The following is a 17885-nucleotide window of genomic DNA, read 5'->3' on the forward strand; positions in this document are numbered from 1 at the left end:
CGGAAAAGTCTTCTGTGCACACAACGCTGAAAGCCTGTACGACGGCTACGGTGCATATTTGGTTCTCGTTTATGTGGCTATTCCACTCATTATCATCATAACTTGTTACACCAAAGTGTTCATCGTGGTGCGCAAACACAACCTGAATTTTCGGTCTCGAATCCGTGCAAGAACCGAATCCTGTGCTTCGTCTGATGGCTCCCTATCAGTAGAGGAAGTAAATGTTACGTATACCCTTCTAGTCGTTGTTATAGGTTTCCTAACTTGCTGGACTCCTGTGTTAGTGATCGATTTGATCGATTTCATCAACGCAGATTGGAAGCTCAAACGACAAGTCTACGTGAGCTACACTTGTTTCGGATTTGCTAGCACTTCTCTTAATCCCATCATATACGGCATCATGAATCGCTCCTTCCGTAGGGAATACATGAGGATCGTGGATCCTTTGAAGTTGTGGCGTATGAATTCAGTGAGCGGTACCAGTAAGTCATTTGATGTCAGTGGAGGTAAACTGAGTCGCAAAACTTTGACTAAAAATAAAGTAGTGGCAGTTAAATTTGAAATGGAAGAAAGCCGGGAAAGTACCGAAAAAAAAGTTGTTCATCAAGAGGCACCTGGCACGGATACCGGCGAACCAAGTACAGGACAAATCACTGAGATAACTGAGATACAATCATCATGAAGCGCGTCTCCACTCCCTGCCTCTCTGATTCAGAAATTACTGTATATATATCGTCGAAACGTTTGAACAAAAACTGCGAGGAGGAAACTGGCCTACAACTCTATATAGCAACAACGAAATGATTGGAACTAAAAAGAAAATATATGGAACAAACAGTCACAACATGGCCCCAAAATTATTCAGTAGTATCGTACTAGGATAAGCCAAATGATCGAATCACAATCTGGTACAGTATACTGATATGAGATCTTGGATCGGCGATATTGTGTCAACAGATACAGAATCACGAAGGAAAACCGGCACACCTAAAAATTATGCGTGATTCAATTAATTAAGGAGTGGCCCGTGTTTTACTAAACCGCCAAAATGCAAGTAATTAGTTAATTCATGACAGATATGAGGGATCCACGGGGGCAGCCCCTTACTACGGAGCTTTAGCAAACACGACGGCGAGGGCAACGAGAACGTCAAAAAAGCAATAGGCTTAATAACCAAAACAACTCTGCACGTGCATTACACTTCTTAGTACATTTCTTTGCCGTCACTGCACGACTATCCTAGAAGGCGAAACAACTTTTCGTTTAGTTTACATGCAGAAATTTCGGCCAGGGTAGTTACCAAGGAAAAGAGGAAAAAATTGTCTGCCTTTAGCAGCTGAACGCACAACTGCCGCCATGTTTGTTCTTTCTAGTACTAGGATCTTCCGAGCGAACGTAGTTTACATGGTGCTAGGATCTCTCAGCTAGGAAGTACAATTACAAGTACATTTTTTTGCGTGTAAACGGATACAGCAAACATATGGCGCTAAGTTGATGCGCCCTCTGGTATCTTCCTTGTGCTAAGATCTTCCTCCCTCCATGTAAACAGCCCCTCTAGGACGTGAAATTTCCTGATGGAATATTTAATGACGGATGTAAACACACGACCAATTTGTTTTTCTCTTTCTAAACTTGGGTGCGGTCTCCAAGAATTCAACTCCACGAAAATTTCACCTACATTTGACTTCTTCTCCTTCCTTCTTCTTTTTCTTTTTCTTCTTCTTCCAAGAAGCCCGACCTCCTTCAAAAATGAAGATTCTTGTGACTTTTAAAGCAAGTTGCAATAATCGAGACGACACTTAAAAGCGCTAATTCATTATAATAGTGAGTTTTCGCTGCCGTTGCCGTCTTCGTTTCTAAATCTCCCTGTCAGTATATAAAACAAGAGTAACATTATTTGGCTTTTTAATTGGTGCTTCATTTTTCCCAGTCGGTTCTCACTCTGTAATGAAAATTACAGAAAATAAATAGGGAAGAAAACGTGTGGGAAATGCAAACAAATGCATGGTTTCGCCCTCGTAACTGATTCTATAAATGAGAATGGAAATTACCTGTGAAGCTCTAAATATACCGTCATCATAGTTTATTTTTGACAAATTAATGTCAGACTGACACTTTCTAATTGGCCCACTGACAGAATTATGAGGAGAACCGACCACCAGGGGTCATGACTTAGGCTTATGACTCCGCTTACGACTCCGATTTTTGATTTTCACTAGGTCACTAAGCGCTCTTACGACTCCGCTTACGACTCCGACTCCGAATCCGTCGCTAGTGAAAACCAGCCTTAAATAGATTTACCCCTCAAGTCAACCGATGAAGGCGTGCGAGGAGTTTATGGGCGATTTAACACATTTTTCATAATTATAGACCGTATACCCGCCAACTCTCACACCTGCTAGTGCGGGTTGAAAGCTTCGATCGCACGCCAACTCACACTTACGGACCAATTTCTCACGTCTGGTTGAAAAATGTGAGCTATTACAGCCTTAATAACTGACACACTTTCCAAAAAGATGTAAACTCACACCAAATCGAGAAACGAAAAGTTCATGTAAAATGAGTAAATGACGATACTTTCCCCAAAATCTCTATTTTTTGAAGGTCCGTATGGAGCATAATAATTTTCTTGAGAACTTCAGGATTATTTGGAACGTCTTCGGAAATCTTCGGATATAATCGTGTCGTCTAAGAAAATCCTGGCATTCCCATGGATGAAAAAATCTCACGCCTTTGAGTCAGAAAAATTAAGTTGGCAGGTATAACACTGCGAACGCTGTCCAGCGAAAAGTGAAAATTACAGTTTCTACTCAGTGGGGATTTTTCGCGTTTGTCGCTCGACTTAGTGATAAATCACCTGTTTCACAATTAACAAACGAAACAGTCTTAACCGTGCTTTGTGATATAATAAACCACGCAAGGGCGTGAGGAGAGCACGAAAAAAGTGTTTCTTCTTCTCTACATCGCCAAAGACAGAACGAAACACGGAAAACATATCAAAGAACCTAATTTCTGTAAATACAAGTTATAGCTTATCATAAAACAATTGCTATTGGCGTGTTTATACGTGAGGGGATTTTACTCCAAGTTTGTCTTATGCCTTCTCGAAAAAGCCGCAGCACTCTCAGTCACTCGATTGAGCGCCTCTTGTTGCCGTGAAAACTGAAATAACCACCAAACTTTGACCAATCAAGGAAGTGCAAAACAGAGTACGAGAAAAGGGAATTTCAAATTTACCGAACATTTGTTCAGTTCCCATGACATCACATGTCGAAAATTCAAGCCAATTCGTTGATTTTAAAAAGGCAAAAATACGAAATTGGTCGCTTGTTCGGGGAAACACAGTGTAACAAATGCACACCAAGGGGAAATGTCTGCTTTGAATAGTTATAGCAAAGTGAAATACACTCTGTTTTTTTTTTTTATAAGAACCTTTTTTATAAGAACGTTGAGGCTGAGATTAACCAAAATTTTAAGAACGTATTAGGAACGTTCCTCAGGCTGAGAGTCCATTAAGAACGTTTTTATTTTGCTAATCTGTATATAAAATCAAGGTAACAAATGTAAATTAAGCAAAATACTAAAGGGCATGTTTTGTATAACATTAACAATGGTGACACACATCTTGGTTTGTCGTAATCAGCAGTTCTTGATACCATATCTCAGCTCGTCCGCATTGATTTACTGAAATACATGTAGTGTATACCATGTAATTTAAGAACATCTTAAGAACGTTTTCAGCCTCAAATCGCAAAAAAATATAAGAACGTTCAGCCTCAGCCCCAAAATTAGACGTTCTTATAAATAAAACAGAGTGTATGACACAAAAGTGAATTAAAATATGTTAGAACCGTATGTACACAAGGTACCTTCTGACGTATAATTGTTTGTTTGTATTTTGTTGTTGTTGGTTAGTTTAAGGTTACAGTACACATTCTAGAATGTACTAGTCTATAAATTTTAGGTGATAGAAAAACTTGTAAAAAGGAGATATATAAATAAAGAAACCTAATTTAAACGATGTGTGGGAGGAGAGGCGACTCCGACGGAAAATGAAAGGAAAGAGCTGCAGAGTTGTTCAAAACCAGATTAGCACTAACTCTGGGTCAACTGTAGGAAAAATCTATAAAATGTCATGGTTGTTAGGCCTGGATTAGCACTAATCATGCCTTGAACAACTCGGCTAGGGATTTGTGCTAGTTTGGAATTTCCATGCTCAAAGTTGGACACGATTTGAACGCATAAGCGAGATAGATTGATAACGTTGATCTTCTGTAGTCGTAATCGTCCAATATGATCTGCATCAGAGATTTTATTATCGGGTATTTGTAACTCAGACGAGCTTGACTAAATCACTTTTTATTAGCATTTTCTTTAACAAATTTGTTGAGCAGTAAGGAAAACAAAGCAACTCAAAAAATTGCCGTTTTTTTTATTGATCACCCTTTACCATCATGAATGTGATAACGTGTTATGTAGACCTTTTTCATAAGTGGTGGCTGATAAATTATTCTTTTATTTTCATGATTATTGGCCCTACTGGCCTCGTTAACATGTGCAAAATTCGGCCGCCATTATTTTATGAAAAAGAACTTGATAGTTGAGCCTGTGATTCATTGTATTCCAGCGGTCATAGTGCCTTAGATGAAAGAACACTGAACCACTTTACTGTTGGCTCAAGTGTAACAACAGTTATTTACACTTCTTTTACCACAACTAATAGCCATTTATATCAATAATAATATTAATAATCTTACAAATTAACAACATATCAGACCCCAGTTACGTAGCTTAGTTCCTATACTTCTAATAATAGCAAAACAAGTTTGCTTTAACTTGAAACAAAATACCTAGCACATATTACATTTGATCTTTGGAGTAAATTGTCTCTATAAAACACGTTTTAATTAGTTCATACCTACACATTATAAAAATTTCATGCTCGCTCCCAAAAATTGAAAACAAGTTTGATCAAAGTGCATTTTAATTAAGCTTAAATTAATTTGTATCCTCTGAAAAGAGTTCTGTCAACAACTGACTGGTGTTTTAAATGGAGCTAATGCCATTTAAAATTTACAAAATAAAATAAAAAATAACTAAAGAAATCAAACAATTTTTTTATCAGATAAGATGGCATTTAATTCGGCTAGAAAATTCAAAGAATTTAATTGAGACCTAGAGCTAATGCTATGAAAAATTTACATCCTTTCCCATTTTTTATTTTCACATCATCCTATTCTACAAAAGTAAAAGTTACAAAAATTCAAAGACAGTTTTCCTTTGAGGGTAACAAAATGTTTACTTAATATTTTTAAATATACATGAATTTGATTTTGGAACTGGTATGCCCAAAACAATACTTTCCTGTGTACACATAATTTATACAATAACAGTTAAACCAAGATTTGTTGACAGAGCATGCCATGTTACTGTGAGTTTCTACCAAACATCTATTTGCAGCTGCCATGTATATTCTAGAAATTACCGTTCGATCACACAGTACAAGTAAGGCCCATTCAGAGATTTTAAAGGCTTCTTGGCTTAAAAGGTGGCTCAAGATGTCCAAGCTTAAGAATTAACAATAAGCTGTCCATTCTGGAGTTCAAATGGACACCAGAGAAAGAGTTTTTTAGTTTCCTTTAATCAAAAATTGGAGTCCATCACAAGAACGATCACATTAAAATTAGTCAGTTTACCAAGTTTAGATTGCATAGAAGGCTTTCAAAAATAAGAAACATTAGGGACTATGGATTTGGCAGATGCCATCTCAGAATTTGGGTGACCTTGGACAGGTCACAGGCTGGTTACTATGCTGTGAAATTTTATGTGATCTTTCTGACAATGGGGTTCATTTCTTAATATGACACAATTTGAACCATGTGTATGTTAGGGCCCAATCCCTTTATGAACTTCGGAATGGCCAATTGAAGGTTTTAAAATCAATATTTTGAGATACACACTTTTTTCAAAGTTGCTATGATGGCAGATAAAATTTGCAGTGTGATGTTTTAGGCCATGTAGACGAAATGATTTCAATTATAACCATGCTTGCGAAAGCTATTAAATTATTTGTGATGGGAACATAGCTTTCCACGGCATTTAATGTACTTGTGCAAATTTTATACACTGATAATATATTTTCATTTGCAGAAATCACACAATACCACACTCTAGAAAAAATGCTGTAACTGTTTTCACTGCCGTGTGCAAAACAGGGGGTCTTATCCGAATGTAACTTGCTGGTCATGATTCATAAACCGTTCCAAAATGGCTTCCATTTAATTATTCTTTTGTTTGAATTCAAATTAACCCTTCTTGCCTCAATCAAGGTAAAATATTCTTTTGATTTTTGAACTTGAGAACGAGGTAAGAATGGCTAATTCCAGACAATATCCATACTCTCCCCCCCCCCCCCCAACAGAAGGCTTTTTTGTTTTGTGCCCCCTCTCCCCGAGAAATTCCAGTTTTGCTTCATACTTTGTTTCTAAAATTTTGACTTTTAGGACCCCCCTCCCCCTAGGAATTTCCAATGACCTTCCATGGGGTGGGTATGAATTTTTTCTGGAACTACACAATATGAACAAAATATTAAAATGGTAGCCATGTTGGAATAAGCTCTATGATCAAGGTTCAATCATGACAACAACACTCAATTATTTTTCATCCATGTTCCAGAAAGTTACATACTGTCACCTACTTTGGTGGATGCTCTTTCAACAGAAAAGCTGTATGTACACTAAAAACTTCCCACTAAAAACTATTATCCTTGAATTTTGTTCAACAGAAGAATTAATGTACGTGATATGCAGACCATTCAGTTATAAAGACGAAAACTTCACTAAAATATGACAGCCCTCTCAAAGCTGCTCATTTGTTACCAGAGTGCAAGTTTTGCTGCGGCCTGGATGTCTTCATATACTTGTACATATTTCCAAGCATGGTTAGTTGACAAGAATGGAGGATGATAAGACTTATAAATGTTATTTCAGTCTCACTTACATTTACAGTCTTCTACCCCATAACAAAAGATTTTGGAGAGAGACACATGCTGAACTCCATTTTTTCGTACAACTGCACATCAACAGCCCACAGCAGGCGGCCTGACAGGCAGTCCACATAGTTCAGTTACAAACACACTTTGTACTTTACATTACAATGCGGTCCCATCTTGAATGTCGTCATTCTCTGGTACAGCGAGTATGTCTGGCTTGGTTCTGCCTGGTATTTGAGTTTCAACCTCATTCTCGTTCACCAGTTCTGCCGACGATATATCTGCACTGTCTGTGGGTGAGTCTTGTTTGTTGTCAATTGTTTGGTCGTCTGCTGCTTCCAGTTCTCCCTCTTCCATCCATCTTTGCTGTGCATTTAATAACGAGTCTTCCTCTGGCTGGTTTATTATTGGGAAGTGGACTCCATCTCCAATACTGTCAAAGAAAAGAGACATAATAAGCCTTTTGCTTATGGTTGCAAAAGGCTAAATTTGGTACCCATTTATACACCTGGGTGAAGAGAGACAATGTGGAGCAAAGTTTCTTCTCTAAGGAAACAATACTGTATATATGGAGACCAACTTAGCCTCAAACCATTGACCCTCTGATCTTTTAATCAAATCTCACACCATGCTTTAGAACCACTACACAAACGTGCCTCCACACAAGGTGCAAGCTAGAGAAAAATAATGAAATTCTGTGTTATTTCACAGATCTGATTTCAACAAAAAGAGACTTCCTCACCTGGTGTAGACAGGTAGAAACCAGTACCATTTGTTGAGCCCGAGTACTTGTTCAGCATTCTTCATCACAGATCCAAGGCTAAAACCATCTTTATTGGGACCATAATAGAAATGAGGAACTCGGAAGGACTCTATATTAAAGTGAAGCACAAGAACAAATGAACATAGAGATTTGACCCTTCACGAGCAGCATTTTTTTTCATATCATTCAGTATCTTAAAGGGGCTGTCTTTGAAGTCCTGAAAATTTTTCTGCAGAGTCCAGAGCCCAAAATCTTTCTCTACATGGAACATTAATCTGAACTGACAGAAATGCTGATAATTTCTAGCTAAATGGAGCTCTTGGCCAAGTTGTTCAAAAGCTGCTTAAAGCTAAAGGTTTTTCAAAGGCCAGTTTTAAGCTTGCCTAATGGTAAATAAAAGTCTAGGTCAAAACTGAGGGACAGAAATCTTTCTTTTTGAGTAGTGATAAAACAGGAATAAAAGCTCACATTAACCCAGGATTAGCTTAATCAGGCTTTGTCAGGCTTTGCTTTGCTCTGGACCCTGGAGCAAAGCATGGAGGCTGTCATATTGCCCCATTTTTCTGATTGAACACCAAGTTTTTTTGGACAGTCAAGATCCCTGGAGCCCTAAACCTCTTGAGATGCTGATCAGTAGATACAGATTCTCTGTTTGACATCATTTTTTCATTATTTCATCTGCAGTTCAAATACATGAATTTCATCTCTTCGCCTCTACGGGTATACTATGAATTCACATAGAAATGACCAGCTCCCAGTTGGTTTGATAGCTCAGTTGCTTCTTAGCACTCTGCACCAGTATCACAGAAGTCATGGATTCGAATCCCATTCAAGACTGAATACTTGTACAGGCCTTGTTTTAGCAGCTGCTTAAGTTGTATATATACACATAACTCTGACAGTCTCTCATTTATTACAGTGAACCCACATCACGCGCAATTGGTATTTTTTGAAATTTAAATGTCAGTTTTGAACATCGCCAACGAGATTTCAGAGTTCCCATAGAAATTTTCCTAGTTTATTGACAGTATAAAGCTATGAATTTTTCTTTTCATTACAGCATTAAGCACAAGTGTTCCCAAATATTTTGGATTTTTATTTCAGTTAAGGCGTCTTTTTCAGAAGATTTCCAGAGAAATGTTCAATATTCCATTCAAATGCCGGACGTTACAAAGACGAATTTGAATGTTCATTTCATTCTCGGAAATACTGGTCATGTGTGACGTGCAGGTTGACTGCACTCATGCCAACTCTCCCAGATTATCCGGGAGTCTCCCGGATACGGAACAAATCTCCTGGTCTCCAGTACGGGTGACTAAACCTCCTGGATAAAAGCAACTTGGTGCCTTATTTGCATAATAGGCTAGTATTTCAACTCAAATGTTCCATAAAGAAATATTAAGAAATATTGTGTCATGGCTGCATTTGCATGCCTGTTTTACCCAATCTGCCACAAACTTTGACGGAAACCAAAGAAAATACGCTTTTGTCATCATTGCAATATAAACGACTGGATTGGACAAACGTTCAACCAATTAAAGAGCAGGACAGAAAAAGCTGTAGTGCTGTGCACATTTTGTGCCAACTTGGGGGGGGGGGGGTAAGTGCATCAATTTTGTTTAGGGGGGGGTAGGGTAATAAGGGGGGTGCTCAGAAGAAAAAGTCTCCAGATTTCAGATCTTCAGAGGTTGGCATCTCTGTGACTGTACAGTCGAACCTCCACTAGACACCTCCCATAGGTGGACACCTTTCGTTAGGGAACACTTGGTCATGTTCTTAGCTACATACACGGACACCTCTCTTAAGCGGACACTTTTTCTCGCCCCAAGGGTGTCTGTTTACGGGAGGCTTGACTGTAACTACTTCATCTGCAGATCAGATAAATGAATTTCATAAATTTCACTTCCACATCATTATTCTTTCATTTATGAACTTTAGGTTTCAAATATCGTACACATGACCTTGGTTTCAAAGTAAATGAGCTACAGTGTACGCAGTAAGTACTTCCAACTCACCCAGTGTTGTTTTGTTATTCCCAGTGAGATATAAATGATACCCAAACAGTGACCACAGACTAATGGAAAACATGAGAGCAACAAAAAACAAAAACAAGATGTGCAACTTCCCATCACCGTCTAACGTGTTCTGCAGAAGAAAATAAGTGGTAATGTTAGCTTTACTTGGTTACATATTGTGCAGTTCCAGAAAAAAAATCCATACCCTCCCCATGGAAGCTCATTGGAAATTCCTAGGGGGGGGGGGGGAGGGGTCTTAAAAGCCAAAATTTTAGAAGCAAGGTATGAAGCTAAACTGAGATTTCTTGGGGGGAGGGAGAGTCAAAACAAAAACCTTTAACAAATAATTTATTATCTCATAATAATAACACTTTGGTGGCAAAGAATAATAAATAAATGCAGTACACAGCTCATAACCTAACAACAGCCCTAATTTGCAAACTCTGTGTACATAAAGAAGCCATCTTCCATTTTACTTGACGTGTAAGTGCATCTAATATCTCTTCAAGTTGTATATAAAATTATAGACAAGTTTTAAGCCCTGGTCAAATGGCACATGATAGTTGATGACAGTAACTGTAACAGTAACTATCATCAACTGTTGATGACAGTTGATGATAGTTGAAAGTTGCTCACTCGTTTGACCACCAACTATAATGTACTGTCATCGACTATCATCAACCATCATTCATTTTGACCTGCACCGTTTGACCACGCGCATGGTATTTGTCGTTGATAATAGTGGATGATAGTTTTGACTATCATCGACTATTATGCGCCGTTTGACCAGGGCTTAAGAGCAATGAAACTCACATTCCAGAATGCCACAAAGTACTTGGTGACTGTTGCTGTGACGTATATGGTGTAAAGAATTGCATAGAACAGAAACAGAAGAAAGAACTTGTAGTTCGTGAATCCAACACAGTTATTCACCCATGGACAGTGATGGTCCATTTTTAAAATACACCTGTAAGGATTTAAAAAAGCAAAAAATATTTTAATTTTGTATTGTATTGTATTATATTGTATTGTAGTTTTTTGTATTAGCAAGAAGTACAAAGAAGTACAAAGAAATGCATCCATTACTGTTAGGAATACAGTGTTTTTACAAAATTGTTTATAAACTTTACTAAATAGGAAACATGTCGAAGATAAAAGCTGACATCATATGCAAACAGAATTGATTGACGTGTTACAACACTGTCACATAGATAACAATTAATTTTTTGATTTTGAACAACAGCAGGGGAAATTGGTGATCATTCCATTTTAAACATGACATAAACATCTGATTAATGATTTAGTGCTTAACTTCAACTTACTTTTTACACATGGAACAGTGGTGACATCGATCAGGTTTTATAGCTTGACATATGTCACAATATCTAGCAGCTGGAATTAAAAAAAAATCCTTGAATCAGACCAACAACACACAAGCAACTGATCATATCGTATGGTCATTATGGTTTTACCAGCTATTCAAAGACCCTGCTGGTTGGTTGTCCAGAGCTGAGATTTGAGCCTACAATCCCCTGATCAGGGTTTGTACTCTTTTGGGCTTTTAAAATTCCATGACCTTTTCAAGTTTTCCATAACAAAGCATTCACATTTTACAGTGTCAAAATGCACAGTATTTATTTCTACTGAGTGAAAACCTGTTTCTTGGTTCTTTTCATTGTTTTTTTTAAATCGTTCATCTGCTCCCTTAAAAAATATCTCTTGGTGATTTTTCTCCAAAACATAATTTTCAATGACTTTCTATGACCCACAATTAAAATCTTTGACTTTCCAGACCTGGAAAATGCAATTACAAAATTCTATGACTTTCCAGGTTTTCCATGACCCGCACGAACCCTGCTGATTGCAAATTTGGTCCCCTACCAAAATTGTAGAGCCAGATGGCAGTATTGCATTTTCTGGGTGTGCAGATCAAATCTTGAATTGCCACTGGCATTAGGTAAAGTTGACCTAAAGATTGATCATATGACTGAAACTTCACCTGGTTTCTGCAAAAAACAACTGGACATGGAATTCAAGTTCATTGCAAGGCTACCCAAACAATTTTTTTAAATTTCCTTGACATTTGAGAGAAATTGTGATTGAAGTATTCTCTTGTCTATGGAAACAACATGACAACCAATGCCAGGCCACCTTGAGAGATTATCATTAAAGGTTAATGGGCTAGCTGTCACCAAAAGTAATAATTATTATTATACTCACAAACAGGCTTTTAGCCTGGAAATTCAAGAAAACTGGGCAGACCCTAGAGGTATGTGTCTGGTAAAAGTTTGAAAGGATTAAGTAAATTTTCCCTTAATTTTTTCTTTTTTTCTTCTGCTGGTTAAAGCCTTGCTCACAAACTACTTTTTCCACCCTGAAAAGATAGTGATGCCACAAGGCTCAGTATCATTATGTGGTTCCACAAGGAAAGTAGCCACTCAGTGCAAAATAAAGACTTAAACGGCTGTTGTCTTTTAGTTGTGAACTTTCACACTCCAAGTTGCCAGCCACCTTCACTGTTGACATGTGAATGGACATGAATTCTCACCTCCTGATACCGTCTGTGTAACAACTGGAAGCTTTCTTGCAACTCTTTCTAAAACTTCTTTAGGATCCTACAAACATATTCCACAACAAATTAACTCTGGAATTAACACCTACAGTAGTAAATCAGAATGGGTTGTTTTCAAGTAATAGATAAATAATTATTGTATCTTACAACACCCAAAGGCATATCTATTAAATATACAGATGTTAACTTAAATCAGACAGAAAATGTTACAGAAAATGTCCTGTACGTACTCGTACTTGTATCAGCACTCTATATGTGAAATCAAATTCACTACACCATTACTGACATGAATTTTATTTTGCATATATTCAACTGAAATTTACAATAATTATTGTACACAAACTGAAGAAATCTTTGACAATAAAGAGATACAGTCGAACCTCCACTAACGGCCACCTCTCCACAACGGCCACCTCTCTACAACGGCCACATTTTTTTGTCCCGGCGAACAGTCCATACATTAGCTCTTGTTTAAACCTCTCTACAACGGCCAATACAGTAAACTGATGCAGTAATCGACATTTGTCTTCGGAACATTACGTTTCTGTATCCATTTTAATGATATACGTATTTTGATTGTGTGCCATCTATATGCTGCAGTAAGCATAAATTGTCTACAATAATATAGCGAATGTTGCGAACCTTGCTCGTTTCGTCTTGTTAACATTTTGATTCAAAACATTATTTATGTTTGATTTTATTGTATGTTTTATATATATATTATTTAAGATTGGATTGCCATTGTAGGTTACAGTAAGCATGAACTTGGCACAATAAACATGTTGTACTTCCCGAAAAAAAAAAAAAACAGGTGTCATATTACACCCCTACCTCCCCATAACGGCCACCTCTCCACAACGGCCACTTTCTTCTGTCCCCAAGGTGGCCGTTGTGGAGAGGTTCAACTGTGTAATGTCCACAATACAATATAACTGCATCATTCAAAAAAAATCTGTGGAAAGCTTTCCGTGCACCCATCCGAGTTGAGGTTCTAGAATCAAAGTTCTAATTATTGCTGACCTTCAGCAAATTAATTAATAGTCTATTATTACTATTATTTCTGGTAAGCTAGAACTGATTTTCTCGTAAGTGCATGTATAAACACATTTGACGTAATTTTTAAAAACAAAGTGCACCAGTTTGAATGTCGAAAAGTATTCTGCCTCTTGCTCTCCCACTGAAAACCATCAGAGTTGCTAAGATTCAGTAATAACTTTGCAAATAAACCGAAAGAGCTCAGCTACTCAACGGACAATAGAAGCTGAAAAACAATGAGTGGTTTCAGTGACTGGAAGTTCACACAAACTGTGAGATAGATAGTTGACAAAAATAGAATATTAGTCAGTTGGAAGGGGGGGGGGGGGGGTTATTAAACAAGTGATTTTTAAAAAATTTTATTTCATGGATCAGTCACCTACCCCATTGTCTAAAGATTCTCTGTCTGTTCTGGATAAGAAAAACTGCAACAAAAGAGACATACAAGTCAACTGAAGGTAACAGCAAGGAGGGCATTGAATCAACAGTGTTACTGAGTAGACCATTGATAACACAGTCATGTGCCTTGATAAATGCCATAATGGTACGTATGCACTGAATACATGTTATTTACAACTTAGTATGTCAGTGTAGCTTCTATCAAGCAGAAAACAATGTAAATGAAAAAGAATGAAATAAATAATAATGAAACAAACTAAGGCAAACTGTTTAAACGTGGTGAAATGGTGGTCTGCAATAAATTATTTTCACCAGATAAAAAGACTAGCAAGCCACTAAGATTCCTTAAATATTATAAAAATTATATTAAGGAATCTTTGTGGCTTGCATTATTAATGCTTTCAGAATAATTAATATAGACATGAGAAGCCAGATATATGAGGGATGGAATCCACATGCTACAGCATCATGTACAAAAAACTTGCTTTGCCTCTTCACCATGGCCAGGACTCCAACTCCTGATTGTTTTGACCGAGCAAAAGCTGGATGTCTGGGGTGGGTCAGACCATCATGACAAAAAAAAGGGACATTTCTTACAGTGGTCATGCTACTGCATGATGGCTGCTTAATTTAACCTGTCTCAAGTAAACTCAGGATCAATCTGAAGTCATGCTGTACTATGATATTTGAAGCACCATTAGAGAGAGGGAGAGGGGGGGGGGGGGTCTGGGCATGTACCCCCAGAAAAAATTTAAGCTCAAGGCTTCTGAAATGGCTAGAAATGCATCTTAAACTTTCAGTATTGATGTAAATTTTTAATGGTATCAACCAAAATTGTTTTCTTTTGATGTAATGGGTCAGTGGCAAGTCACTGCTTCAGTCCAGATGACCCTTACTTTTGACCAACACCACAGACCAATTAAGGAAAATCTTTGAATTAAAAATTGAATGAATTAATTTCATCATTAAGCTAAACCCAACACTCAGTCTTCTTTAGACTACACCAAACAGTAACTGATAATCAGTCACAATTCATTGAAGGTACTGAAGTTTCGTTTACGGTTATGGTTGCAAGATACAGATAATTATTCATTGGCAACAGCTGTGAGGCAAAGTTTAATTTGTCCCTGCAAAAGACGGACACCTCATGCAAAAGGCAGACGCTGTTCATCTGTTAGAAAAGAAAGATTCAACAACAGAAACCGCTGAAAGTTGATGAAAATGACCGAAAACGTATAAACCAGCAGCATACATGTATCAGTCCATTTCGATCAATATTACCATTAATTATTGTTAATTTGTTTTATTTTAACTATTTTCTTGTGAATATAATCTTCATTAATTTATTGAAACGTTAAGAAATTTTGTGAAGAAAGTTCGTGTTGAATTTCCCAATACAGTGGAACCCCGATTTTCCGATCGTCGATCTAATGATATTCCCAATTTAACGATCAACATTCTGTGTCCTGGCAACAGTTATTTATAAATCGGGAATTCGTTTACAATGATATCCTGATTTAACGAAATGATTTTGCTGTCCCCTTGCCATATCGTAAAATCGAGGTTCCACTGTATATCTTTTTCCAATATCCTGTATCCCTATAATTTTTTTTCTCAAATATTCCGTACGCCAATAACCCCTAATAGGGCCTCATAATTCAGCTATTGAATGCTTTCATGTATAGAAAATGGGGTGTTATTAATGCGATTACTCTGTATACATATTCATTCTATATACATGTACATGTAAGATATGCCAAAAAGTTTTGGGGCAGTGTCCAAAACATGCAAGTGTCCAGCATGCAACCTCAGTCCTTAATTGAAATGTACAGGTCTATATGTGGCTGCAATAAAGCCTTATTTTCACATGTCGAGAAATCTCAGACAGTCAAAAATTTGCTGTTTCCTGACTGTCCCACATTTTGAAGTCTATATCTAAGCTTAAATATTTCCGTAATAACTAATAACCATGAATATTATATTTCCAGAGACCGGAATAAATATATAACTAATACTTACTTATGACTAGGCTTCTCGAAATAGAGGGATTTAATATCTAGCTGCAGTTGTGTGAAATGTTTTTGTAAAAATATACCAGTGGCATTTTATCACAAACCTGTGAAGGAACAAAGCCTGATGTGGCGCATATTGTCCGCCAGTAAGATACCATCAACATCAAGAAGAAGGGATGGTACAGGATCAAATACACAGCTGAAATGAATGATCCACGATTGTAAGTTGTTAAAAATTCCACAATAACGATTAAAAAATGGCGAAGTGAAAGCAAATAGCTGCAAATGGAGAAACAGTAAGCAGTAATTATGTTAAGTGTAAAGGTAAGCTTGCGACTGTATGTATAGGTATAGGCTTAGGTTTAAGCTCAATTATAAAGCAAGGGGTCACAAAAATTTACTTAACACTCGCACCCAACGTTACTAACCTAGGCTTTAAACAGGTAGATTTTAAGATTTTAACGCTTACCTCTTTCATAAGGAGACTGGATGCTCTCTGAAACCAAAAGAGATAAATGAAGTTAACGAAGAAACTCTTAGCATACGCAAGATCGATGGAGTCAAAACAGAACGGTTGAGTTGAAGGATTGCGATCAAGCAAACATGAAGTCGTTGATTTAAAAGAAAGGATGTCGCTCTCACCAAAACAAAGAATGACAACATAGGCGTAATATGACCAGACAATTACAGCGTTGATGAATAAAACGGGTATCCATTGAAAAGTTTTAAAGAGACAAGTTAGGATGGCAGCCATGTTCTAAGTTACATTCGTAATCAGCGATCATGCGCAAAATCTTTCTTCCGTCCATGACGTCACTACAACTCAAACGATATTGTATTTAAATAAAAACAATTATCTTAGTCTTCCTATCAACGGGGGATTAGCTCAAATGGTAGAGCGCTCGCTTAGCATGCGAGAGGTACCGGGATCGATACCCGGATTCTCCAGTGTTTTTTTTTTCTCTTGTTTTAAATTCCTTTTCCTTTTTTTTTTTTGAGCAGAAGGAGAAAGCAAACGAAAGCCTAGCTTGATTTCGATTATTGAAATGAATAATTTTGCAGTTGGATAAAATCTAAAAAAAAATGGCACACCCGTGGCCGTGCGTGGTTGTCAAATGCCCCCTGCCCTGGGGTTGACTGATGTGCACCCGTGATCGTTCCATAACTGAATTGCGATTCAAGATTTTCATGATTTGAAAACCAAGTGTTATATCGATGTTAAATGGTCTGTTATTGAGACTAAGTAGTCGACAGTCAGCAAACACAAGAAATAACTTTTACACTCTGGCTGAACAAGATTATGCGTGGTTCAATTCTACCTGTTACCATCCCCCCCCCGGGCACACCCCCGGGAAAACTCGAACCGTCTGGCCCGGGGGTCGGGAATTTCCTCAAGCGGTCTTGCCCGGGGGTAGGGGGCGGGGCAAATCGAAATAACTACTCACGCAAGGACTTATGGGGTGACAATACGCGGAAAAGGCCACGTTTTTCGCTGGCAAGTCCATTGAGTACGTTAGCGAATAGCTGAACCAGAGTAATCTGTCGAAGCTGAAAGCTCTGTTTGAATTTAAGTGTTATTGGTAATTTGTTGCAGTTTTTAAAATGAAAATATATTTTATTTTATCGATCTGATGGAGGCGATGTGATTTACATTTTCATTCATTACTTTAAAAGCCTATCCCAGAGCTTGATTTGACGTAAGTATCCGAATTTAGTAGCTTTATTTCGTATATTCAAGGCTGTTTCATTTTTTATACTTATATCTTAAAGGCTAGGTATACGCTTTGGGTGAATGTTTCGGTTCCCAGATTTGTTCTCAAATTTTACAGTTGGTTTTCTGCATGCAATGCGTACGCGTCGCTTCGAATTCAACTCGAATCTGCGGCAATGAGCTCTGACTTCTTTAAATATGTATACGCGTTCTTTCTAAAAGTTTAGGATTTTTCAGGTTCCTGGTTTGTTTAAATAAAGAAATAAATCATTAAAACGAAGCAGTTTATTTTTAGTCCATGTCATGAGTCCCGGGGTGGGGAATTGTCTCTTTCTGTGTGCCCGGGGGTTGGGAATAGGACGTCAAGTACGCAAATGCCCGGGGGTG

At 37.6% G+C, this 17885-nt stretch overlaps 2 protein-coding genes across 2 annotated transcripts in view; one reads left to right on the forward strand and one right to left on the reverse strand.

Moving 5' to 3' along the window:
- LOC146451737 (melatonin receptor type 1B-like) overlaps nucleotides 1-2158 on the forward strand; it is a 3306-nt gene extending 1148 nt beyond the window's left edge. The window contains exon 1 of the mRNA XM_085098811.1: nucleotides 1-2158. This exon is cut by the window's left edge and continues 1148 nt beyond it. Coding sequence (XP_084954937.1) covers nucleotides 1-682 — 682 coding nt within the window. The 3' untranslated portion in view covers nucleotides 683-2158.
- Nucleotides 2159-6864: 4706 nt separating this feature from the next.
- LOC146451738 (palmitoyltransferase ZDHHC15B-like) lies at nucleotides 6865-16578 on the reverse strand. Its single transcript, XM_085098819.1, has 10 exons — nucleotides 16430-16578; nucleotides 16257-16283; nucleotides 15892-15986; nucleotides 13760-13801; nucleotides 12318-12384; nucleotides 11092-11161; nucleotides 10583-10736; nucleotides 9770-9899; nucleotides 7734-7863; nucleotides 6865-7424 (listed from the first exon to the last, which is right to left on the reverse strand). Exons 1-10 carry the CDS (start codon nucleotides 16539-16541, stop codon nucleotides 7151-7153), a joined length of 1101 nt encoding a protein of 366 aa, XP_084954945.1. The 5' UTR covers nucleotides 16542-16578; the 3' UTR covers nucleotides 6865-7150.
- Between the last annotated feature and the right edge of the window lie 1307 nt (nucleotides 16579-17885).

This window comes from Pavona decussata, unplaced genomic scaffold, assembly GCF_977016875.1.
Source record: "Pavona decussata unplaced genomic scaffold, jaPavDecu1.1 SCAFFOLD_386, whole genome shotgun sequence".
NCBI lineage: Eukaryota > Metazoa > Cnidaria > Anthozoa > Scleractinia > Agariciidae > Pavona > Pavona decussata.